The 19,021-nt window shown below is 42.4% G+C and overlaps 2 protein-coding genes across 6 annotated transcripts in view; one reads left to right on the forward strand and one right to left on the reverse strand.

The window, feature by feature from the left end:
* LOC138974336 (mitochondrial import receptor subunit TOM70-like) overlaps positions 1 to 19,021 on the reverse strand; it is a 554,410-nt gene that overhangs the window by 140,358 nt on the left and 395,031 nt on the right. The window lies entirely within an intron of this gene.
* LOC138974328 (clumping factor B-like) lies at positions 4,144 to 16,085 on the forward strand. Its single transcript, XM_070347050.1, has 7 exons — positions 4,144 to 4,815; positions 6,231 to 6,360; positions 7,846 to 7,901; positions 8,502 to 9,086; positions 10,280 to 10,500; positions 10,982 to 11,141; positions 12,187 to 16,085. The coding sequence occupies exons 1-7, from the start codon at positions 4,623 to 4,625 to the stop codon at positions 12,324 to 12,326; spliced, it is 1,485 nt and encodes a 494-aa protein (XP_070203151.1). The 5' UTR covers positions 4,144 to 4,622; the 3' UTR covers positions 12,327 to 16,085.

Genomic DNA, 19,021 nt, shown 5'->3' on the forward strand with positions numbered 1-19,021 from the left:
ATGCCTCAATCAGTAGAGGCTGAGTGGACAACTGTGTTGTCCAGGTGATTCCACTCTATTGTGGATCGTGGGAAGAACGACTGCTTGTATTGTTCAGTGTTGCAGCGTGGTACAGCGAAACACCTGTTGTTATTTTTTTATGTAACTGTCTATGGGGTTGCTACCAACGTAGTCTGCTGTTTGTCTTCTGGGTCGAATCATGCGGCCAGTACCTTGAGGTGAAGAAAAAAGTTTCGTGTTGCACAGAGGGACAGAAATCGAAACTTTTTTCTTCTGACAGTTGTCTTTTCTGGAAACCCATTTACTTTGGTTAATCTGCTGTGCTTTTTTTATATTTTATATATGATTTGCAACCGGTCAAACCCAAATACAATCACCTTGATGAAGGCGGCAGTCTAAAGAAAGAAGAAGAAAGAATCAGTTCCTGGGACCGACGTGCTTGAACATTTTCGGTATTCTTGCTTAGCCATCGGTAAAATACTGGTAATTATCGGTTATTGCGAACCCTGTGGATGTGAACACAGCATGGCTGACAATCAGTGTGCAAACGGCGGGAGCTGTAAAAGTACATAGGGCCACTTTATCGACTTGAAACGTTGGGAAACATGCAGCAGGAAAATGGTCAAACTATTTTTCCTCAGAGGTCTCATAATTAATCCAATGCTATAAGACCAACAAAAAAAAAAAGGTCTGTTTACGGTAACATAGGGTAAAAAAATAGGGTCGGTAGGTCGGCTTTTTTTTTCGTTTTTTTTTCTCCCCTCTCTATGATGTTTCACAGTTCATTTCTTCTCATCCATCCCTGTTTTTGCCCAACATAACTATAAACAGTACTTTGAGCTTACCTCCCTTCTGTCGTCTGCTGTTTGAGCGCAAGCAGCTCTATTTTGGATGCGTTTTTGTTTTTGTTTTCAGACGATCCAAAAAAAAGATTAGGGTCGGGCCTAAAAACTAGGGTCGGTCGGGTTACCGTAAACAGACCTATTTTTTTTTGTTGGCCTAAATAGTTTTGTAAAAGTACCTCTTGTGTGTCAATTTCCGCTGATGTTTTGCCCGGCAAACTGCAAAGCGTTGGGCTTGCCATCTTGGTGCTTCCCAAAGTCAAAAATGTTATCTACGTCATCGACAGGGTGCCCACGTTAAGTAAATTTTGACAAGAATAGAAAAGACGATCACAGGACTCACCCACTGACAGTGAGGAGAAAATGAAGTCTCACTTTTCATGACGTCAAAAACGGAGCTGCGCGCGCATTGTGACATACCTACTTAAAGTCGAAGGTGGGGAGTTTCAGTCTTGTTCATCTGTCTACAGACAATTAAGACTGCTATGGACAGTGATAAAACTGAAAGCTTCAAAAATACCAAACCAATTGGTAAAAGCAAATCTAGCCAAAAGCAAAGAGCATGTTCTTATAGAAGTACTGATGCATGTTCTTATTCCACAAAAAGGAGAAGGATAAGAGAAACTGTATCGGCCAGTTTTGATTCATGCAGAAAACATGACTCAAGCTGTGAACTAGATTTCACAGAGATTAACACGAATTCAGATGAATGTGACAAAACTTTAAAAGAAGACTTGGAGTCGCTCCGACGTTTTCGGCCAAATTTTCGTCAGGAAGAAAATAATGGCTCTGGCTCGTCGCAAAGGAAAGAAAGACATTATCTTAATGCAGAAACAAGTAAAAAAGACAGCGTCCCCTCAACCTCGGCCTTTGAAGAATGCAATGATGCAATTCAAGAGACAGGTCTAGAAATTCAACCTCAAGAGACAGGTCTAGAAGATTTTGATGACATTTATGAGGACAGTCATAATCCCAAATCATGTTTTCTTGACACCGAGGATGAGAGTGAAGAAGACAGCTGTGTTGAAGAAGTAAGTGAGGATAAAAAACATCCCGATGGTATTTCTTCATCTGAGTTAGCTGAATGGGCATTTGATTTTTCTGTGACAAATTCTGCGGTCAATGGCCTTTTGAAGATTCTGCGTCGATCAGAGACACATCTGCCAAAAGATGCAAGAACAATACTTGGAACAATGACAGGTAATGAAAACTACCACATCAAAGCAATAGGGAAAGGTTCTTATGTCTATCTTGGTCTGACTTCATCTTTGAATGATGTTTTGTCTTCGGTTGACTTGTCAAGATTTAGAGATACAGAAACTCTGTTCCTTCAAGTTAATGTGGATGGCCTGCGACTATTTAATAGTTCTGCAACAGACATGTGGCCCATCCTTGGCAGAATCACAAAGCCCTTTGTCTCTGTTCCGTTTGTCATTGGATTATATTGTGGCAAAACCAAACCCGAGAGTGTTCATGATTTTCTTGAAGATTTTGTTCGTGAAGTTACTCATCTTCAAACAGGTCCAATCGATGTGGTTGGATTTCCCGCACCAGTTTCTATTTCTGTTCAGTGCTTTGTGTGTGATACCCCAGCTCGTGCTTTTATAAAACAGACAAAAGGTCACTCGGGGTACTACGGTTGCGACAAATGTACACAGCGTGGAGCCTGGTGTGACAAAGTCATTTTTCCTGACGTTGATGCTCCTTTGCGAACAGACTTGGACTTTCGTAACCATACAAATCCTGAGCACCACAATCATCGTTCACCACTGGAAATCCTTGATGTTGATATGGTAACGCAGTTTCCTTTGGACTACATGCATCTTGTTTGTTTAGGTGTCATGAAACGTCTGATTTTTTTGTGGATCAAAAGTCCTGTCTCCAAAGGAGTCAGAGTGAGTGCAAATTCTGTCTTGACAGTATCACGAATGCTGATCTATTTTCAGCAACATCTTCCTGTGGAATTTTCACGGAAGTGTAGATCTCTTGATGAGGTTGAACGCTGGAAAGCTACTGAATTCCGCCAGTTTCTGTTGTACTCTGGTCCTGTCGTCCTCAAAGACATTTTGAGAAAGGACCAGTATGATCACTTTCTGCTTTTATTTGTGGGTATCTTGTGTCTTGTTGACCCAAAATTGAACACAGAAAGGTATATTGCGTACGCAGAACAACTTCTTCAGTTGTTTGTGTCAAGGATGGGGGTTCTGTATGGCCGAGACACTTTTGTGTATAATGTGCATGGTCTGGTTCACTTGGCAGATGATGTGAGGAGGTTTGGTCCTTTGGATTCATATTCTGCTTTTCCTTTTGAGAGCTTTCTGGGGCAACTTAAGAGGCTTGTTCGAGGTGGGAAATCTCCGTTGCAACAAGTAATACGCAGATTGTCTGAGAGGAAGAGCGCCAAATATGTTCCAAATCGAAAGCAAGATGAAAGTCTTGGTCCAAAGATGGAACATTTTTTGGGTCCCTGCCCACCTCAATTTGCTGCATACTCTCAGTTCAAGCAAGTAAAGGTCAATAAGGATTGTTTGATTTCTGTCAACCGTGGTAACAACTGTGTTTTGATTGACAGAAAGTATGCTCTTGTCAGAAATATCGTTTCAAAGAAAGGTGGTGAGACTTACATATTGTTTGAGAGATTTCAACAGGTTGGCGACTTTTTCAGGGAGCCTTTGTGTTCTATGCAAGTTGGTATTGTTCTTGTTGACCGATTAAGTGACACTCTTGAAATTGCACCCTTGAAAGAGTTGACATGTAAGCTTGTTCAGCTGCCATACAAGAACAAACATGTTCTGATGCCTCTTTTGCATCAGTGAAAAGTTCACTAGAGATCCCGAAGATCTTGTTTCTGCTTTTCTCTACTCAGACAGGGGAGTAAACTCACTTGTGATACCTCGTTATGAGCCAGTCCATAATGCAGGGTGCTGTACAGTGTCCAAGGCATAGAGTTAGATTATACCGCGATGTTAGAGAGAGCCTCAGGCGATAAGAAGTCTGTGATCTCAGGCTGTACTAGCTTGTAACATTGTGACTTGTTGCTAGACCGAGGCATGTCGGTTACTGTCAGTAAAGTTTCAATAAGGAATATGACCACATGCAACTCCCTAACCCACGATCCAAGGCTGGAGCCCAGTATTGCTTGTTTTCTTGGCGAGTCAATGCATAATATGTTACGTAGACCTGTGGGTTGTACATACATTTATATTCAAAGTAGTGGTTGATCGAGATACCAGTAGTACAATTAAGTTTGTAAATAAAGGAGATAAGTGTACAGTAGTTGGCTTTGAAATGTACTGGGTCGGCGTGTAGAAGCTTTTGTCCAGTTGACCACGGCACAGCATTTATATGTTGTTGTTTTTCTTGAAATGTTATAAGTCTGAACATTCTCACTCTTATTGCATGACCAATTTTGTTTGTTTGTTTATTTGTTGCTTAACGTCCAGCCGACTACGCAGAGCCATATCAGGACGAGGAAGGGGGGGATGAAGGGGGCCACTTGTCAAGCGATTCCTGTTTACAAATGCACTAACCCATTACTTGTGTCCCAGCAGGCTTTAGTAAAACTAAATTAATACCTACTGGAAGATTACCAGTTTCCAGTTGATATTATACAAATAAAACTTCCACTCTCGGTCAAATACGTAATTTTTATGTTGGGTAATACACAAACGTAAAACCTGCAAGATTCTTATTCACTGTGCTAGTATTAGTAGTAAATGGCTACATATATACCAGTATGTTTCACTTTCACTGTCACACAATCAAATAGTCAAACTATTTATGCAGAGTTACTACTTGGTTGAATTCCAAGACACACAAGAAATTGCGGTGATACCTGGAGTGTGGAGAGAGGGGAACCAGTGCTGTGCCTGGCCGCCATACAGGAGTGACAAACTCAGGAGTGCTGTGAAGAAAAGAGAAACTCCAAAGGCAGACTGGAAAGCGTATCCAATTAACTTAATTTACTGGAATGGTAAGTGTCTTTTCATATTTCTTATATATATATATACATGACAATTGTCCTCCTTTTTATATTTAGTCAAGTTTTGACTAAATATTTTAACATCGAGGGGGAATCGAAACGAGGGTCGTGGTGTATGTGCATGTGTGTGTGTGTGTAGAGCGATTCAGACTAATTACTGGACCGATCTTTATGAAATTTGACATGAGAGTTCCTGGGTATGAAATCCCCGAACGATTTTTTTGATAAATGTCTTTGATGACGTCATATCCGGCTTTTCGTGAAAGTTGAGGCGGCACTGTCACGCCCTCATTTTTCAACCAAATTGGTTGAAATTTTGGTCAAGTAATCTTCGACGAAGCCCGGACTTCGGTATTGCATTCCAGCTTGGTGGCTTAAAAATTAATTAATGACTTTGGTCATTAAAAATCTGAAAATTGTAAAAAAAAAAATAAGAATTTATAAAATGATCCAAATTTACATTTATCTTATTCTCCATCATTTGCTGATTCAAAAAACATATAGATATGATATGTTTGGATTAAAAACACGCTCAGAGAGTTAAAACAAAGAGAGGTACAGAAAAGCGTGCTATCCTTCTTAGCGCAACTACTACCCCGCTCTTCTTGTCAATTTCACTGCCTATGCCGTGAGCGGTGGACTACGAGTATACGGTCTTGCTGCGTTGCATTGCGTTCAGTTTCATTCTGTGAGTTCGACAGCTACTTGACTAAATGTTGTATTTTCGCCTTACGCGACTTGTTTCTTCTTCTTGAGATCGCGGAAAATAAATTGTGATCGAAAAAAAAAATTTTTACTTTGTTTTTAAATGTTTGAAATGTGGTTGATGCAAACTCTTAACGTTTGATGACTCTATGAAGGAAAGAAATGTTTCTAGAAATCAGGTCTTTGTACTGAGGAAGTCCTAACACTGGGGGTGTTTAGGTAAAAAAACAAAAAGTTTGATTATGGTAGCCCGACCGACCCTATTTTTTCCTTGCGATCCTAACACTTTTTTCAACATTTGGCAAACAAACCAAAAAAATACCGAGAGACGTTTGGGGCTTCATAGTATCATACACAATGAAAATTGAACACGCGCACCATACGGGAGGTGATTAAGCAGTAGGATTAACCTCCCTTGAAAACTCAGCCTTTATATACATTTTATTGGGGGGGGGGGGGGGGGCTACCGACCGACCCTATTTCATTTTTGGCCATGTTACCCTAATCAAACATTCTTTGTTGTTTGCCTTATACTATTGAAATGTTGTTATACTGACGCACTACAGCCATCATATTTTCAATTTTGAAAATGAAAGTCGGTGGGACTCTCACTCTGCTGTAAAATCTATTCTTAGCATCACTGACCCTCATAAGACACTGCCCGGCTATTGTGATAAAACATGAGCTTTCTGTTGTTGCAGATGACTATGAGACAGTCTGCCAACGGATGAAGACGGCAGAGGATCACACTGACGTCTTTTCGTCAAGTGCTCTAAATTCAGACAATGAGGACGGAATTAGAAAAAGCAGACGGAAGGTGTCTGCAAAACGGTATGTAAATTAATGAATATATTTGGTAATTTTACAGGAAACATTATCAACACACATACCTATTACAGTATAATTAGCAGCTTTGTATCATCAGTGCATCGTATCATCAAACAAGGTGGTCGAGCCACAAAAACATTCTGTTTGTCAGCTGACCAAGTCTACAAATATAACCTTGACCAGGGCTCCATGTAAGATTCAAATCTGGGAGTGGGAGTCATGATGACCCCCTGTCAAAATATCTCGGTCATTTGGAATTTTAGGGGGTCATATTTTATGTAGGATTTTTCTCAAAGTTGTACATGTGACTTGTGTGTAAACGTTAAATGTTTTATCTCATTTTGACCGTGAAGACATTCTGAACAGAATTTGCATGCTAAATGTTGTGGGCCTTGGTTAAAACGTTATTTACTTTCTAAGCATAGTACTACAACCAGTTCTGTCTAGTATCACTGCCAATGAAGAAGACGACACCGAGATAGTTACTTTTTACGTAACAAGTCAAAACGCACACATATAATATGTCACCCACAACAACATACATGTAAAACAAAACACCTGCAAAGGAAACAAGAAGGAAGTAAAAGATGCACTTTCAGAACTGTCAACAATGACAAGAAATGTAATAGTAACTGCTATCAATGGCTAGTATATGAGACTACTAGTATATGAGTCAAAGTATTGAAATAAAATTATCATGTATGCCAACTGACTAGTGGGTTTTGGTAAATCACTGGAACAAGGGAAAATCAAATGAGAAACAAAATGAACACAACACTAAACAGCAGGATATATCTGCAATGACAAGATCAAATAACTCAACATGTGAAAATTTGAGGCAGACTGAGCAATATTCCATGATGATTCCCATCCTTGAGCTCACACCATGAAAACTCTGCCAGCCATTTCATGTTGAATTTTCTTTTTACTTTCGGTTTCGATTTCAAGCCGCCAACCACAGCAAAGTGTCAGTGTCAGCCCACAGGATCTTGGGGACGTTGAGCAGGCTAGAGTAGAGAAGTTATACAAGGAGTGTCACTTCGCCATCAATATGGCCTTAATTGTTACTAGGTACTCGTTTGTGATTGGGTGAAAACATGCATGTCACATTGTCAGCCAAACGACAACGAGTACCGAATAAAAAGGCCAAATTGATAGCGAAGTGACACTCTTTGTATAACTTCTTTCTGCGTTAACTTGCCGAATGTCCCCAAGGTCCTGTGGTCAGCCACAGCTAACGAAAGCATCGGCGACATCACTTGAATGATAATGATGCAACCTGTTGGCTCCTGTGATAGAACAAATAACTATGTAGATGTTTGAGTAAATTCTCTGCTTCAAAATTTAGAATGGTAGTTCCAAATAAAACTATTTAGCCTACAGGGAGTGATATGATATGGGCAAGTTCAGACTAAATGGACTATACATGTTGTTGCTCATTTTGTGATGCTATTAATCTTTAAATTATTGGATTGTTTTAAATTCCAGGCCAAGATTTTGTGAAAGTGGCGACGAAACAGGCGGTGAAGAGATTGAGCAATCTGGTTCGTATAAATATTTCTATTTACTCTTCGTACAATCATTACAATTGACATGTCTCATTCTTTCTCCTTTAATAGTTATCTAAAACAAGGTGGGTTAACACCACTGCAACATTCTCATTAGGCCAAAAAAAAAAGGTGCATGTTTCCTGTAACCCGACCCTACGTACGTTTTCCCGCCGACCCTAAACCTTTTTTGAATTGAAAAATGTTTTGTCATTGTGGCGAATGAAAATCATCAGGGCCATTTTGAAATGTGCATAATGATAGATGTAACCATGCAGGCCTTTTTTAATTGGACCAAAGGGCGGGGGGAAGGGGGGGGTTGGATTTTCACTTTTCCTTATCGGCATTTACAAAAAAAAGTGAGTGTAAAGGAGTCCGAGTACATACATAATTTAGGCCTAAAAGAAAATAGTCTGTTTCCGGTAACAGGCCAAAAAAAAGTTTAGGTAGGTCGGATTTTTGGGGGGCTGAGGTCTGAAACGTCTGTGACCATGGCAAACAAAATTAGGGTCGGCCCAAAATAATAGGGTCGGTCGGGACACCGTAAAGACAATTTTTTCTTTTAGGCCTTAACCAAAAATCTTTTTTTTTCTCCAGCTTCAGATGTGACACCCTCCCTTTCGCAGTTAACTTCGACTGCGACAGGTAGATCTTCAGGTGATCTACGCCCAGCATCGGAGGTGGTGCCCCCCCCTGCGCCGCACAGTGAGAGGTCGTCATCAAGGCCCGGTGACTCAACCAAAAACCGGGACTCGCCCAGTCACAGTGGCTCGCCCAGGCACCGCGACTCGCCCAGTCACAGTGGCTTGCCCAGGCGCCGGGACTCGCCCAGTCACAGTGGCTCGCCCAGGCGCCGGGACTCGCCCAGTCACAGTGGCTCGCCCAGGCACCAGGACTCGCCCAGTCACAGCAACTCGTCCAGGCGCTGGAACTCGCCCAGTTACATTGACTCGCCCAGGCACTGGGACTCGTCCAGGCTCCGGCACTCGTCCAGGCAGCGGGACTCGTCCAGGCAGCGGGACTCGTCCAGCTACCGGTACTCGTCTAAGCACCGGGACTCGTCTAGGCTCCGGGACTCACCCAGGCACCGTAGCAGATCCTCACGGTCGCCCATTCGAGTCAGCCAGTCAAGCTACGAGAGCTCACTGCCAGGGACAACTGGACAGGGACATTCTGATTCGTGTGAGTTTTAACTATGCAGCTTTTCAGTCACACAACCAACATGGGTTAATTGCCAACGCTAGTGTCATAGCTTGACTTATTATGCACCCGGAGGGGGCATATTGTTTTGATTGTCTGTTTGTGTGCGTGTCTGTCTGCATGTCCAACTTAGTGGCTTTACTTTATTATTGGTACCGTATATCTCCGAAACTAGCAATGGTATTTGAATGAAAGTTGCTGGGACATTTCATCGTGACACTGCGTAAGGGATACAGGTGTTTCACAGGTTAACAATAACTCTAACCCTGGTTACTAACCCTAACCCAGGTTAAAACCCAAAACACTTTATTATTGATGTCTGTCAAACCGTTTTAAATATTTAAGTCAAACCCTTTTTAACACATACCCAAGAGAAGGCTATCATATTGGGCAAATAAAATTAGGTGATGTCTCTTCCGGTTTGATGTCCTTTCCGGTTTTACAAAATTGTCTCAATAATGAATATGGTATTGTGACACATAGAATTAATCGGGATGGGGTCAGGAGTGCTATGGGGTTGATGAAATCACTTCCGAGATTTTCATTATGACGTCACTTCTGGTTTTAGCGGGGTGTTCATGAGGGTGCATCTCTGCGATCCCGTCGCATTATTGTTATTTTATTTATTTTTCTAAGTTGCTATACTGCCTTTGTTTCCTGATTTGTTTATTTCCTTTCTCGTGTAACTGTAATGAAGATTTCACGTCATACATGGGAATTGTCCTCCTTTAGGAGGATTTCCTCCTTTTTTCAAAATGTTCCTCCTTTTTAAAAATCGGTTTCCTCCCTTTTTTCCGTGATCGTGATTTTTATATTTATATGCAGTGTATGTATATAAATGTTTGGAAAGTGGTTGATGGTAAAGCTGCAGCGAGACAAAAAATCCAAAAAGAAATAGGCAGATTACAAATTATAAGATCCGCCCTGGTCAATAAAACATCTGGCGATGATGATTATTCTGGAAGGGGCCTTTTGACAGCAAGAGAAAGAAAATGAAATGTCCACGTGTGTTATTGTTGTAGCTAGGTGATATTTAGTGTGTGAGTGTGTAAACAAAAATAAAAAGAATCCCCACTACCCCCACCCCCCCGGCGATAATGATTTATTTTTGCGAGTGGGGAAACAAATTTGGGGGGTAAGAATTTCAGTGACATATTTTTCCGTTTATTTTGCAGCCTTGGTGATGAAAAACCATAAACTCCTTGTGGAGCTGATGTCGCACGTCAAAAATGTTCAGCGCCAGCTGCAATCGGTGCAGGTCAGGATGCAGGGTCATGAAGGGGGCAACAGGGTTGAGGCCGCCCTGCCAGAGGATTTCCGACTGCCCCTGGAGCGTCAATCTGCTGTTAATGACTTGGAAGAGTTCCTGGACTCTCCCGCGAACGAGAAACTGCTTGTAAGTTTAAATTGGACAAAAGGGACATCAAATCTGTTTCACAAGCGACCCCCAACATATTTTTTTGAGGTACAGCTGCACGGCCAACATCAGGACACGGAGGCACTGCTCCACTTGCTGCATGTCTGGCATCGTTGAGGAAATTGTCTTAGCCTTTTTTTTAACCGAATAAGTCATTTATACCCTACCGCTGCCTACTTTCTTGTGATTAGCTTTTGTTTGGTGCACTTCTAAAGTAAAAGAACCATTGATGGATTGGAACACACTGTTTAATGTTTTTTCTATTTTTAAAAGTAAGTTTAGTCTTGTCATTGGCAGTCCTATAAACTATCTTCTCTGCTACTACAGCACATTTGTGGACAAATTGTACTTTACCCTTCCTTTGTCCTGATCTGTTGTGTTTGCACATTAATTTTGTTCTTGTTTATTATCCTGTATGCCTGACATCAGATATCTTAACACTAATCGGGTATTGTTTCAGTTGAATGAACTCATGTTTGTTGGGGGAGAGAATCTCCAACAGACAATCTGGTCCATCATGGGGACGTTGATGTCCAGGCAAGTCGCTACCCTCAACTGCTGGGACGGGACAGTGGACAGGAAGCGGTTCAGAGGCACACGACTGCACAGTGTGGTTTGTAGTGAGTGTACCAAACTTTTTCTTCTTCTCATGAACAAGACTGCCTGAGACGCACGGGTAAGTCAGAATAGGCCTATTCAGATTAAGATATCAAAGGTGTGATATTGTTTTGTGGTTATCTCCCCTAATAATGGAAATGCATTGGCACACTCTAGGTCACTGCACAGGAGACATGTTTGCGGTGACCTAGAGTGCTCCGGTGCATTTCCATCAGGGGTGATAACCTCGAAACAGTGTCACACACCTTTGAAATCTCTATGTAAATAGGCCTATCCATAGGTGCCAACCCTCTCCCTGGCTCCCCTGATTTTCACAAAGGTGACCATGAGAGTTGGCTGCGCTAATCAGAATCCACGGTGTCCGGCTACGGATGTACCTGGACGACTGGTTGACTTTTGCCTCCACCCCGTCCGCGTGCCGAAAGCACATGGACAGGGTGCTCGAGAAGTCGTCTGCTGGGGTTCTAGATCAACACCGTGAAATCGAAACTGGAACCCATGCAAACGTTTGACTATCTCAGGATGTGGATCGACACGGTACAATACACCGTGCGTCCCACCCAAGAACGGATCCGTTCATTGACCGTGCGCGCGTCTGTCGATTACGGTCGTCGCGATCAACGTCCTACCGCGTGTTGCTAAGCCTGCTCGGCCAAATGGAGTCCATGGCCTCCCTGCTTCTGTTAGCACGGGTGTTCAAACCCTGCTTCTGTTAGCACGGGTGTTCAAACGGCCTCCAACGCGCGCTACGGATGCGAGTTGTCGGACTACGGTCAGATTATTCATCTGGGCACGTGGTTCCGTCAGGCAACGCGACAATGGGTCCGATGCAGTAAAGTTAGTTCTGAAGGCCAAACGGCAGCTAGAGTACTAACTCCCTGTACTCTGCCGATGGCATCGTTGGGCGTTTGTCGCCAACAGTCATTTGATCCTTTAGATCCGACTCCGGTACAACTGGCTAATTTCCTGACCAGATTGCACCTCAGGGCGAATGTTACCAGTTTCATGCCCTTCCATTCGTTTCAACAACTTCTTTTTGTGTTGCAGAAGCAGTTCGCCTCAACAAAAACACTGCCAGTTCATCGAACGACGACATCAAGGAAGGCTTGAAGGCGTTTTTCCGCAATGCGAAGAAGAGGGCAGGGTTGTCGACAAAAAAGCCTGCACCGACTGAAATTGTGGACTGATGTACCGTCGAACCTACTTCACGAAACGAAATACTGCTTACCACGTAGTGGTTTCAATGATGCATTTTGTCCCTCGTCACTTTCACTCCTTGGCTATACACTGAAATCAAACTTTTCGAGTGACATCGGAAGAAGAAAAGCGTTTGGCTTTCGTTTTTTCACATCGCAGACGTTAAATATTTCCGTTGAATGAAACCCTCACTCTCATTGGGCCATACATGACTTCACCACTGGGGTGAAAGCTACCAAGATTCCAGGGACGCCACTGATAACTCAAATGACCTCACTCGCTATCTTGTTAATAACACATCTTCCTTTGTAGTCGGAGTCGATGATCGGCTGTGTGTGTGTTTTAGAGAAAGATATATTGATTTCGGAACAACATTCTCATGGAAATGTGGGAAACCGCAACACTGTCGCGGTTTTTGTCAGCGAGAATTCAGTCAAGTTGTGCGTTGGTGGAGTATGTACGAGTGCCTGTCATCTCAAGTTAGTTTGATCGCCAATAATTCAGTGTGTCGTCTATTTAGTGTACTCTTGAATGTTATTGTGTGCTGGTTTTCGTGAACAACAATGTGCACAGGTAATTTTTCCTTCCTCTACTTCGTGTGTAATAATGTTTTGATAATTTGTTTTGTATTCTGCTTGATCATGACTTTTTTTGTATAGTTGAGAATTGTTAATTTGTCTCTATTTAAAGGTAGTGATTTCCCCAGGTCCTGATAGGCTGAAAAGCCTGAAGTAAAAATGTTAATCCCATACAGAGCCCGAGTCAGAAATTATGATCAGCTGGGGTAAAACAATTCAAATCTGTTCGAATGTTTTCCAAACATCAACCTGTGTGCCTTGGCATTTTGACTGTATATGGTTACTTAACTACTATTACCTCATGTGTTTGAAGCTCTTAAAAATATACTCAAAAAAAATACTCGGACTCGCAAGTTTGCTTTCATGCATTCAATCAATTAACAATAAAACACGCAGCAAGAAGATATTTGTTTTAAATAGGCTTCAATCAATAAACGAAACTTAGTGTTTTCAGTTTTGATTGAGAATGATGTTAACTGTAGCCGAGATAAGTGAAAGACGATTGGGGAGATGTTTACAAGTTAGCATATTTTGATATCTTGTGCCGATTTGATAGATTTTAGAGCGAGACATTTTAATGTCGATAGTTTGAAGAAGTTGTTTGCTGATGTCTCTTTGGATGCAATGTTTAACGTTTTAGAAAAAAATTCATGTGTATTACAAGGTTAAAATTGAGATGAGACTTATGATTGATTTGAATTAGTGGTTTTAAATTAGCAGTTTGTAACCCAGCTCTGAAATATTTTCCTCCTCCACCCCACCTTCCACCTAACAGTTGTGAAGGACATTGGTCAATTTAAAGTGGTGTTAATTTCAACTGGCAGTTGGTGAGGGTACATTAGGTGACTCATCGATTGCTAAGGGGAGTTTTCTACCTCAACTAAATTGAGCAAGGCTTTTACCGCTGCTTATTTTAGAACTGGTACCTTTTTTCACATGTTGATAAACCATTTTTCTTCTTTTTGTATATTGTGTTTGATGTGTCAACCCATTTGAGGGGTTGGGTTTTTACGTTTGTTTTTAGGATGGGAACGATACAAGCAGTGTGCGTTCTAGTCAAACCGTCCACTAATCAGCATTGCAATTTTCCACATGTATTCTTTTTTGTAACTAGTATTACCAAATGGATGTGACAACCCACTTGATGTGTGGTTTTTTTTTACCTGTGTGTTTAGTGACTGGAACAACAAGCATTATCCTTTCTAGTCAACCAGTGCACTAAACTACATTACCTTTTCACATGTATTTCCATTTTGCATTGTTATTGTTTGATAGTCATTATATGACAACGATCTTTTGCTATGGCAAAAGTAGTCGCTGAAAAATAAATTCAGCGACAGAAACTTCATTCGAGGTTTTGATGTTATGTGTGTGAATCAGAAGATATGGAAGTTTGCTTGAATGAGCGGTCTGTGTGAGATTGTAGTGAGTGACCGATGTGAGTTTTGAGGCAAGCGACTGATGTATGTTCAAACTTCAATGTAAACAGTGTAAAATTTTGGTAATGCTTACCAACTTGTTTCTTCTCCAAAAACACTTTGGAACATAAATTGATTTATGGGAAGCATAAATGTATCTTAATTCCTTTTATACTTCTTTTTTTAACCTGGTTTCCAAAAATAGAGGATACTACCTCAACGTTTCCAGCGCCTCCCAATTTTATGGCCATGTAAACTTGCTTCATCTATGGGGCTAGTGACATACCTCCAATGATGTTTTTTGTTGTTTTTTAGTTGGCAGCGTGGGGACGTCTTGAGAAGGCTCTCCGTAGTCGGCTAGACGTTAAGCAATGCTAATAATAATAATTTGCTCGGATTGGTTCCGACTTGAGTCGTGAAGATTTGTATTGATTATTTTGACAGAATCGCCCTGCGTTTCATTGTTAATTTGTTTAACTCGTGTGACGGCCAAGCTTTTTAATATTTGCATATACAGTGGTCGTCGCTTAATAAAGCGACCTTGGGACCAAGACAAAGTGGCTTTGAGAAGCGGCAGCTTTATTAACTGGCAGCTTTATTAACTGGCGGTCTGTTTTGCGTTCCATTCTCGAGTGGCCCACTGTCAGTACACGTTCAAAGATTAACAGCTAGGCCATTTTCGCTGTCCATCTTACTGCTGCTATCAGTTTGGTAGTTCAGTTTAGTGTTAGACATGGGTCTTCCTTTCCCCCAGTCCCCGCCCCTAAAAGACAACCGTCTCTGTGGGCGTTGAGCATCATTTCAACAACAACGACCTAGACAAAGTGGCTTCAATAGCGGCGACCATTGTATGTCGGTCAATGAAAGGATGATAAACCTCTGACATGGATGTTGACTTCTGCTCAATTATTTGTTTTTCATTGTCACATTGATTATTTTAACAATAATTAAAAGTTATCACAAATGTTGAATTTGCTGTTGAAATATTTGGTATGTAGAATTGCGTGGTTTGTGTGTGTGTGTGGATCAATGTATAAAATGTAAAGACATATCAGCAAATGTCATCCATTTGTGCATGAAAAAAGTCAGCCTTTCACATTCTACCAGCTTGCATCTCACTTGCTGCTGACACAATCACCTGCTCCATATACGCATCTCAACGACTTCTAACATGCATATCACCTGCTCCATGCTTGGTCAGGCGCACCATACACGCATGTGCCGCGTCGACTTCTACCATGCATGTCACCTGCTCCAGGCATGGTCACGCGATGGTCAGGCGCACCATATATACATGCGCCTCGACGACTTCTAACATGCATATCACCTACTTGTAGCATGCATATCACCTGCTCCATGCATGGTCAGGCGCACCATACGCGCATGTGCTGCATCGACTTCTAGCATGCATGTCACCTGCTCCAGGCATGGTCACGCGATGGTCAGGCGCACCATATACGCATGCGCCGCGTCGACGTCTCGACGACTTCTAACATGCATATCACCTACTTGTAGCATGCATATCACCTGCTCCATGCATGGTCAGGCGCACCATACGCGCATGTGCCGCATCGACTTCTAGCATGCATGTCACCTGCTCCAGGCATGGTCACGCGATGGTCAGGCGCACCATATACGCATGCGCCGCGTCGACTAGTGGACGATCATAGTATTGACTGAGGCGCATGCGCCAAAGTTCCATGAGGCGCATGCGCGGCGCAGGTGTATGGTGCATGCGCGGCGCATGCGCGGCGCACCCTAAATGTTTACTGGGAGTTGTACTGTACTGTACTGTATTGTATTGTATTGTATTGTATTGTATTGTATTGTATTGTATTGTACTGTATTGTTTTGTATTGTATTGTATTGTATTGTATTGTATTGTACTGTATTGTATTGTACAGTACTGTATTAAAAGCGGACGAACAGTCCACAAAAAGAACACTGACGGTGTTACCAGCTGTGTCCACATGACTGATAATGAGGTCAACCAGCTGTGTCCACATGACTGATAATGAGGTCAACCAGCTGTGTCCACATGACTGATAATGAGGTCAACCAGCTGTGTCCACATGACTGATAATGAGGTCAACCAGCTGTGTCCACATGACTGATAATGAGGTCAACCAGCTGTGTCCACATGACTGATAATGAGGTCAACCAGCTGTGTCAACATGACTGATAATGAGGTCAACCAGCTGTGTCAACATGACTGATAATGAGGTCAACCAGCTGTGTCCACATGACTGATAATGAGGTCAACCAGCTGTGTCCACATGACTGATAATGAGGTCAACCAGCTGTGTCCACATGACTGATAATGAGGTCAACCAGCTATGTCCACATGACTGATAATGAGGTCAACCAGCTGTGTCCACATGACTGATAATGAGGTCAACCAGCTGTGTCAACATGACTGATAATGAGGTCAACCAGCTGTGTCCACATGACGGATAATGAGGTCAACCAGCTGTGTCCACATGACTGATAATGAGGTCAACCAGCTGTGTCCACATGACTGATAATGAGGTCAACCAGCTGTGTCCACATGACGGATAATGAGGTCAACCAGCTGTGTCAACATGACTGATAATGAGGTCAACCACCTGTGTCAACATGACTGATAATGAGGTCAACCAGCTGTGTCCACATGACTGATAATGAGGTCAACCAGCTGTGTCCACATGACTGATAATGAGGTCAACCAGCTGTGTCCACATGAATGATAATGAGGTCAACCAGCTGTGTCCACATGAATGATAATGAGGTCAACCACCTGTGTCAACATGACTGATAATGAGGTCAACCAGCTGTGTCCACATGAATGATAATGAGGTCAACCAGCTGTGTCCACATGACTGATAACGAGGTCAACCAGCTGTGTCCACATGACTGATAATGAGGTCAACCAGCTGTGTCCACATGACTGATAATGAGGTCAACCAGCTGTGTCAACATGACTGATAATGAGGTCAACCAGCTGTGTCCACATGACTGATAATGAGGTCAACCAGCTGTGTCCACATGACTGATAATGAGGTCAACCAGCTGTGTCCACATGACTGGTAATGAGGTCAACAAGCTGTATCCACATGACTGGTAATGAGGTCAACCAGTTGTGTCCACATGACTGATAATGAGGTCAACCAGCTGTGTCCACATGACTGATAATGAGGTCAACCAGCTGTGTCCACATGACTGATAATGAGGTCAACCAGCTGTGTCCACATGACTGGTAATGAGGTCAACCAGCTATGTCCACATGACTGATAATGAGGTCAACCAGCTGTGTCCACATGACTGATAATGAGGTCAACCAGCTGTGTCCACATGACTGATAATGAGGTCAACCAGCTGTGTCCACATGACTGATAATGAGGTGAACCAGCTGTGTCCACATGACGGATAATGAGGTCAACCAGCTGTGTCAACATGACTGATAATGAGGTCAACCACCTGTGTCAACATGACTGATAATGAGGTCAACCAGCTGTGTCCACATGACTGATAATGAGGTCAACCAGCTGTGTCCACATGACTGATAATGAGGTCAACCAGCTGTGTCCACATGACTGATAATGAGGTCAACCAGCTGTGTCCACATGACTGATAATGAGGTCAACCAGCTGTGTCAACATGACTGATAATGAGGTCAACCAGCTGTGTCAACATGACTGATAATGAGGTCAACCAGCTGTGTCAACATGACTGATAATGAGGTCAACCAGCTGTGTTCACATGACTGATAATGAGGTCAACCAGCTGTGTCCACATGACTGATAATGAGGTCAACCAGCTGTGTCCACATGACTGATAATGAGGTCAACCAGCTGTGTCCACATGACTGATAATGAGGTCAACCAGCTGTGTCAACATAACTGATAATGAGGTCAACCAGCTGTGTCCACATGACTGATAATGAGGTCAACCAGCTGTGTCCACATGACTGATAATGAGGTCAACCAGCTGTGTCCACATGACTGATAATGAGGTCAACCAGCTGTGTCCACATGACTGATAATGAGGTCAACCAGCTGTGTCAACATGACTGATAATGAGGTCAACCAGCTGTGTCCACATGACTGATAATGAGGTCAACCAGCTGTGTCAACATGACTGATAATGAGGTCAACCAGCTGTGTCAACATGACTGATAATAAGGTCAACCAGCTGTGTCCACATGACTGATAATGAGGTCAACCAGCTTTATCATAGCACCTTCAACCCCTCTCTTTGCATTCCAACTGGTCCCTATGTTCTCCTGTATTTCTGTAAGAAGTTCAGTGCCGTACCTACTTACGACCTGCGAAGAATCAAACATAAAGGACACACATTTCAGGGAAATTTTTTCATTGAGAAGGGGTGGGGGGGGGGTCATTTTAAGTCACGGTAAGAGGCCTGCACCAGTCATGTGGGGCTGTCTCACAAACGCCTTCCAACAGTTCCCTGTGTTCGTTGGTATTTCTTTCATTAATTCAACGCTTTTCCAACGTCCAGAACTGTGATAAACAAAATAAAATAAAATATAAAGGACACACAGATCAGAAATATGTTTTTCAGTGTGATACGTTGACAATGTGTGACAGAGGCACCCTTCTCCTTGGCTCTGACAGATATGTACACATGTATCCGCTTGTCAAAATCTGATGATTCGAGTTACAACATGGACATTACCGATAGACAAGCTGG

Source organism: Littorina saxatilis, linkage group LG8 (genome assembly GCF_037325665.1).
Source record: "Littorina saxatilis isolate snail1 linkage group LG8, US_GU_Lsax_2.0, whole genome shotgun sequence".
In the NCBI taxonomy this organism is placed as follows: Eukaryota; Metazoa; Mollusca; class Gastropoda; order Littorinimorpha; family Littorinidae; genus Littorina; species Littorina saxatilis.

Coding starts and splice junctions, on each gene's coding strand:
- LOC138974328 (XM_070347050.1), top strand. CDS start 4,623: ATGCAGAGTTACTACTTGGTTGAATTCCAAGACACACAAGAAATTGCG. Junction 4,816..6,230: donor TAACTTAATTTACTGGAATG/GTAAGTGTCTTT, acceptor CTGTTGTTGCAG/ATGACTATGAGACAGTCTGC. Junction 9,087..10,279: donor ACAGGGACATTCTGATTCGT/GTGAGTTTTAAC, acceptor TTTATTTTGCAG/CCTTGGTGATGAAAAACCAT.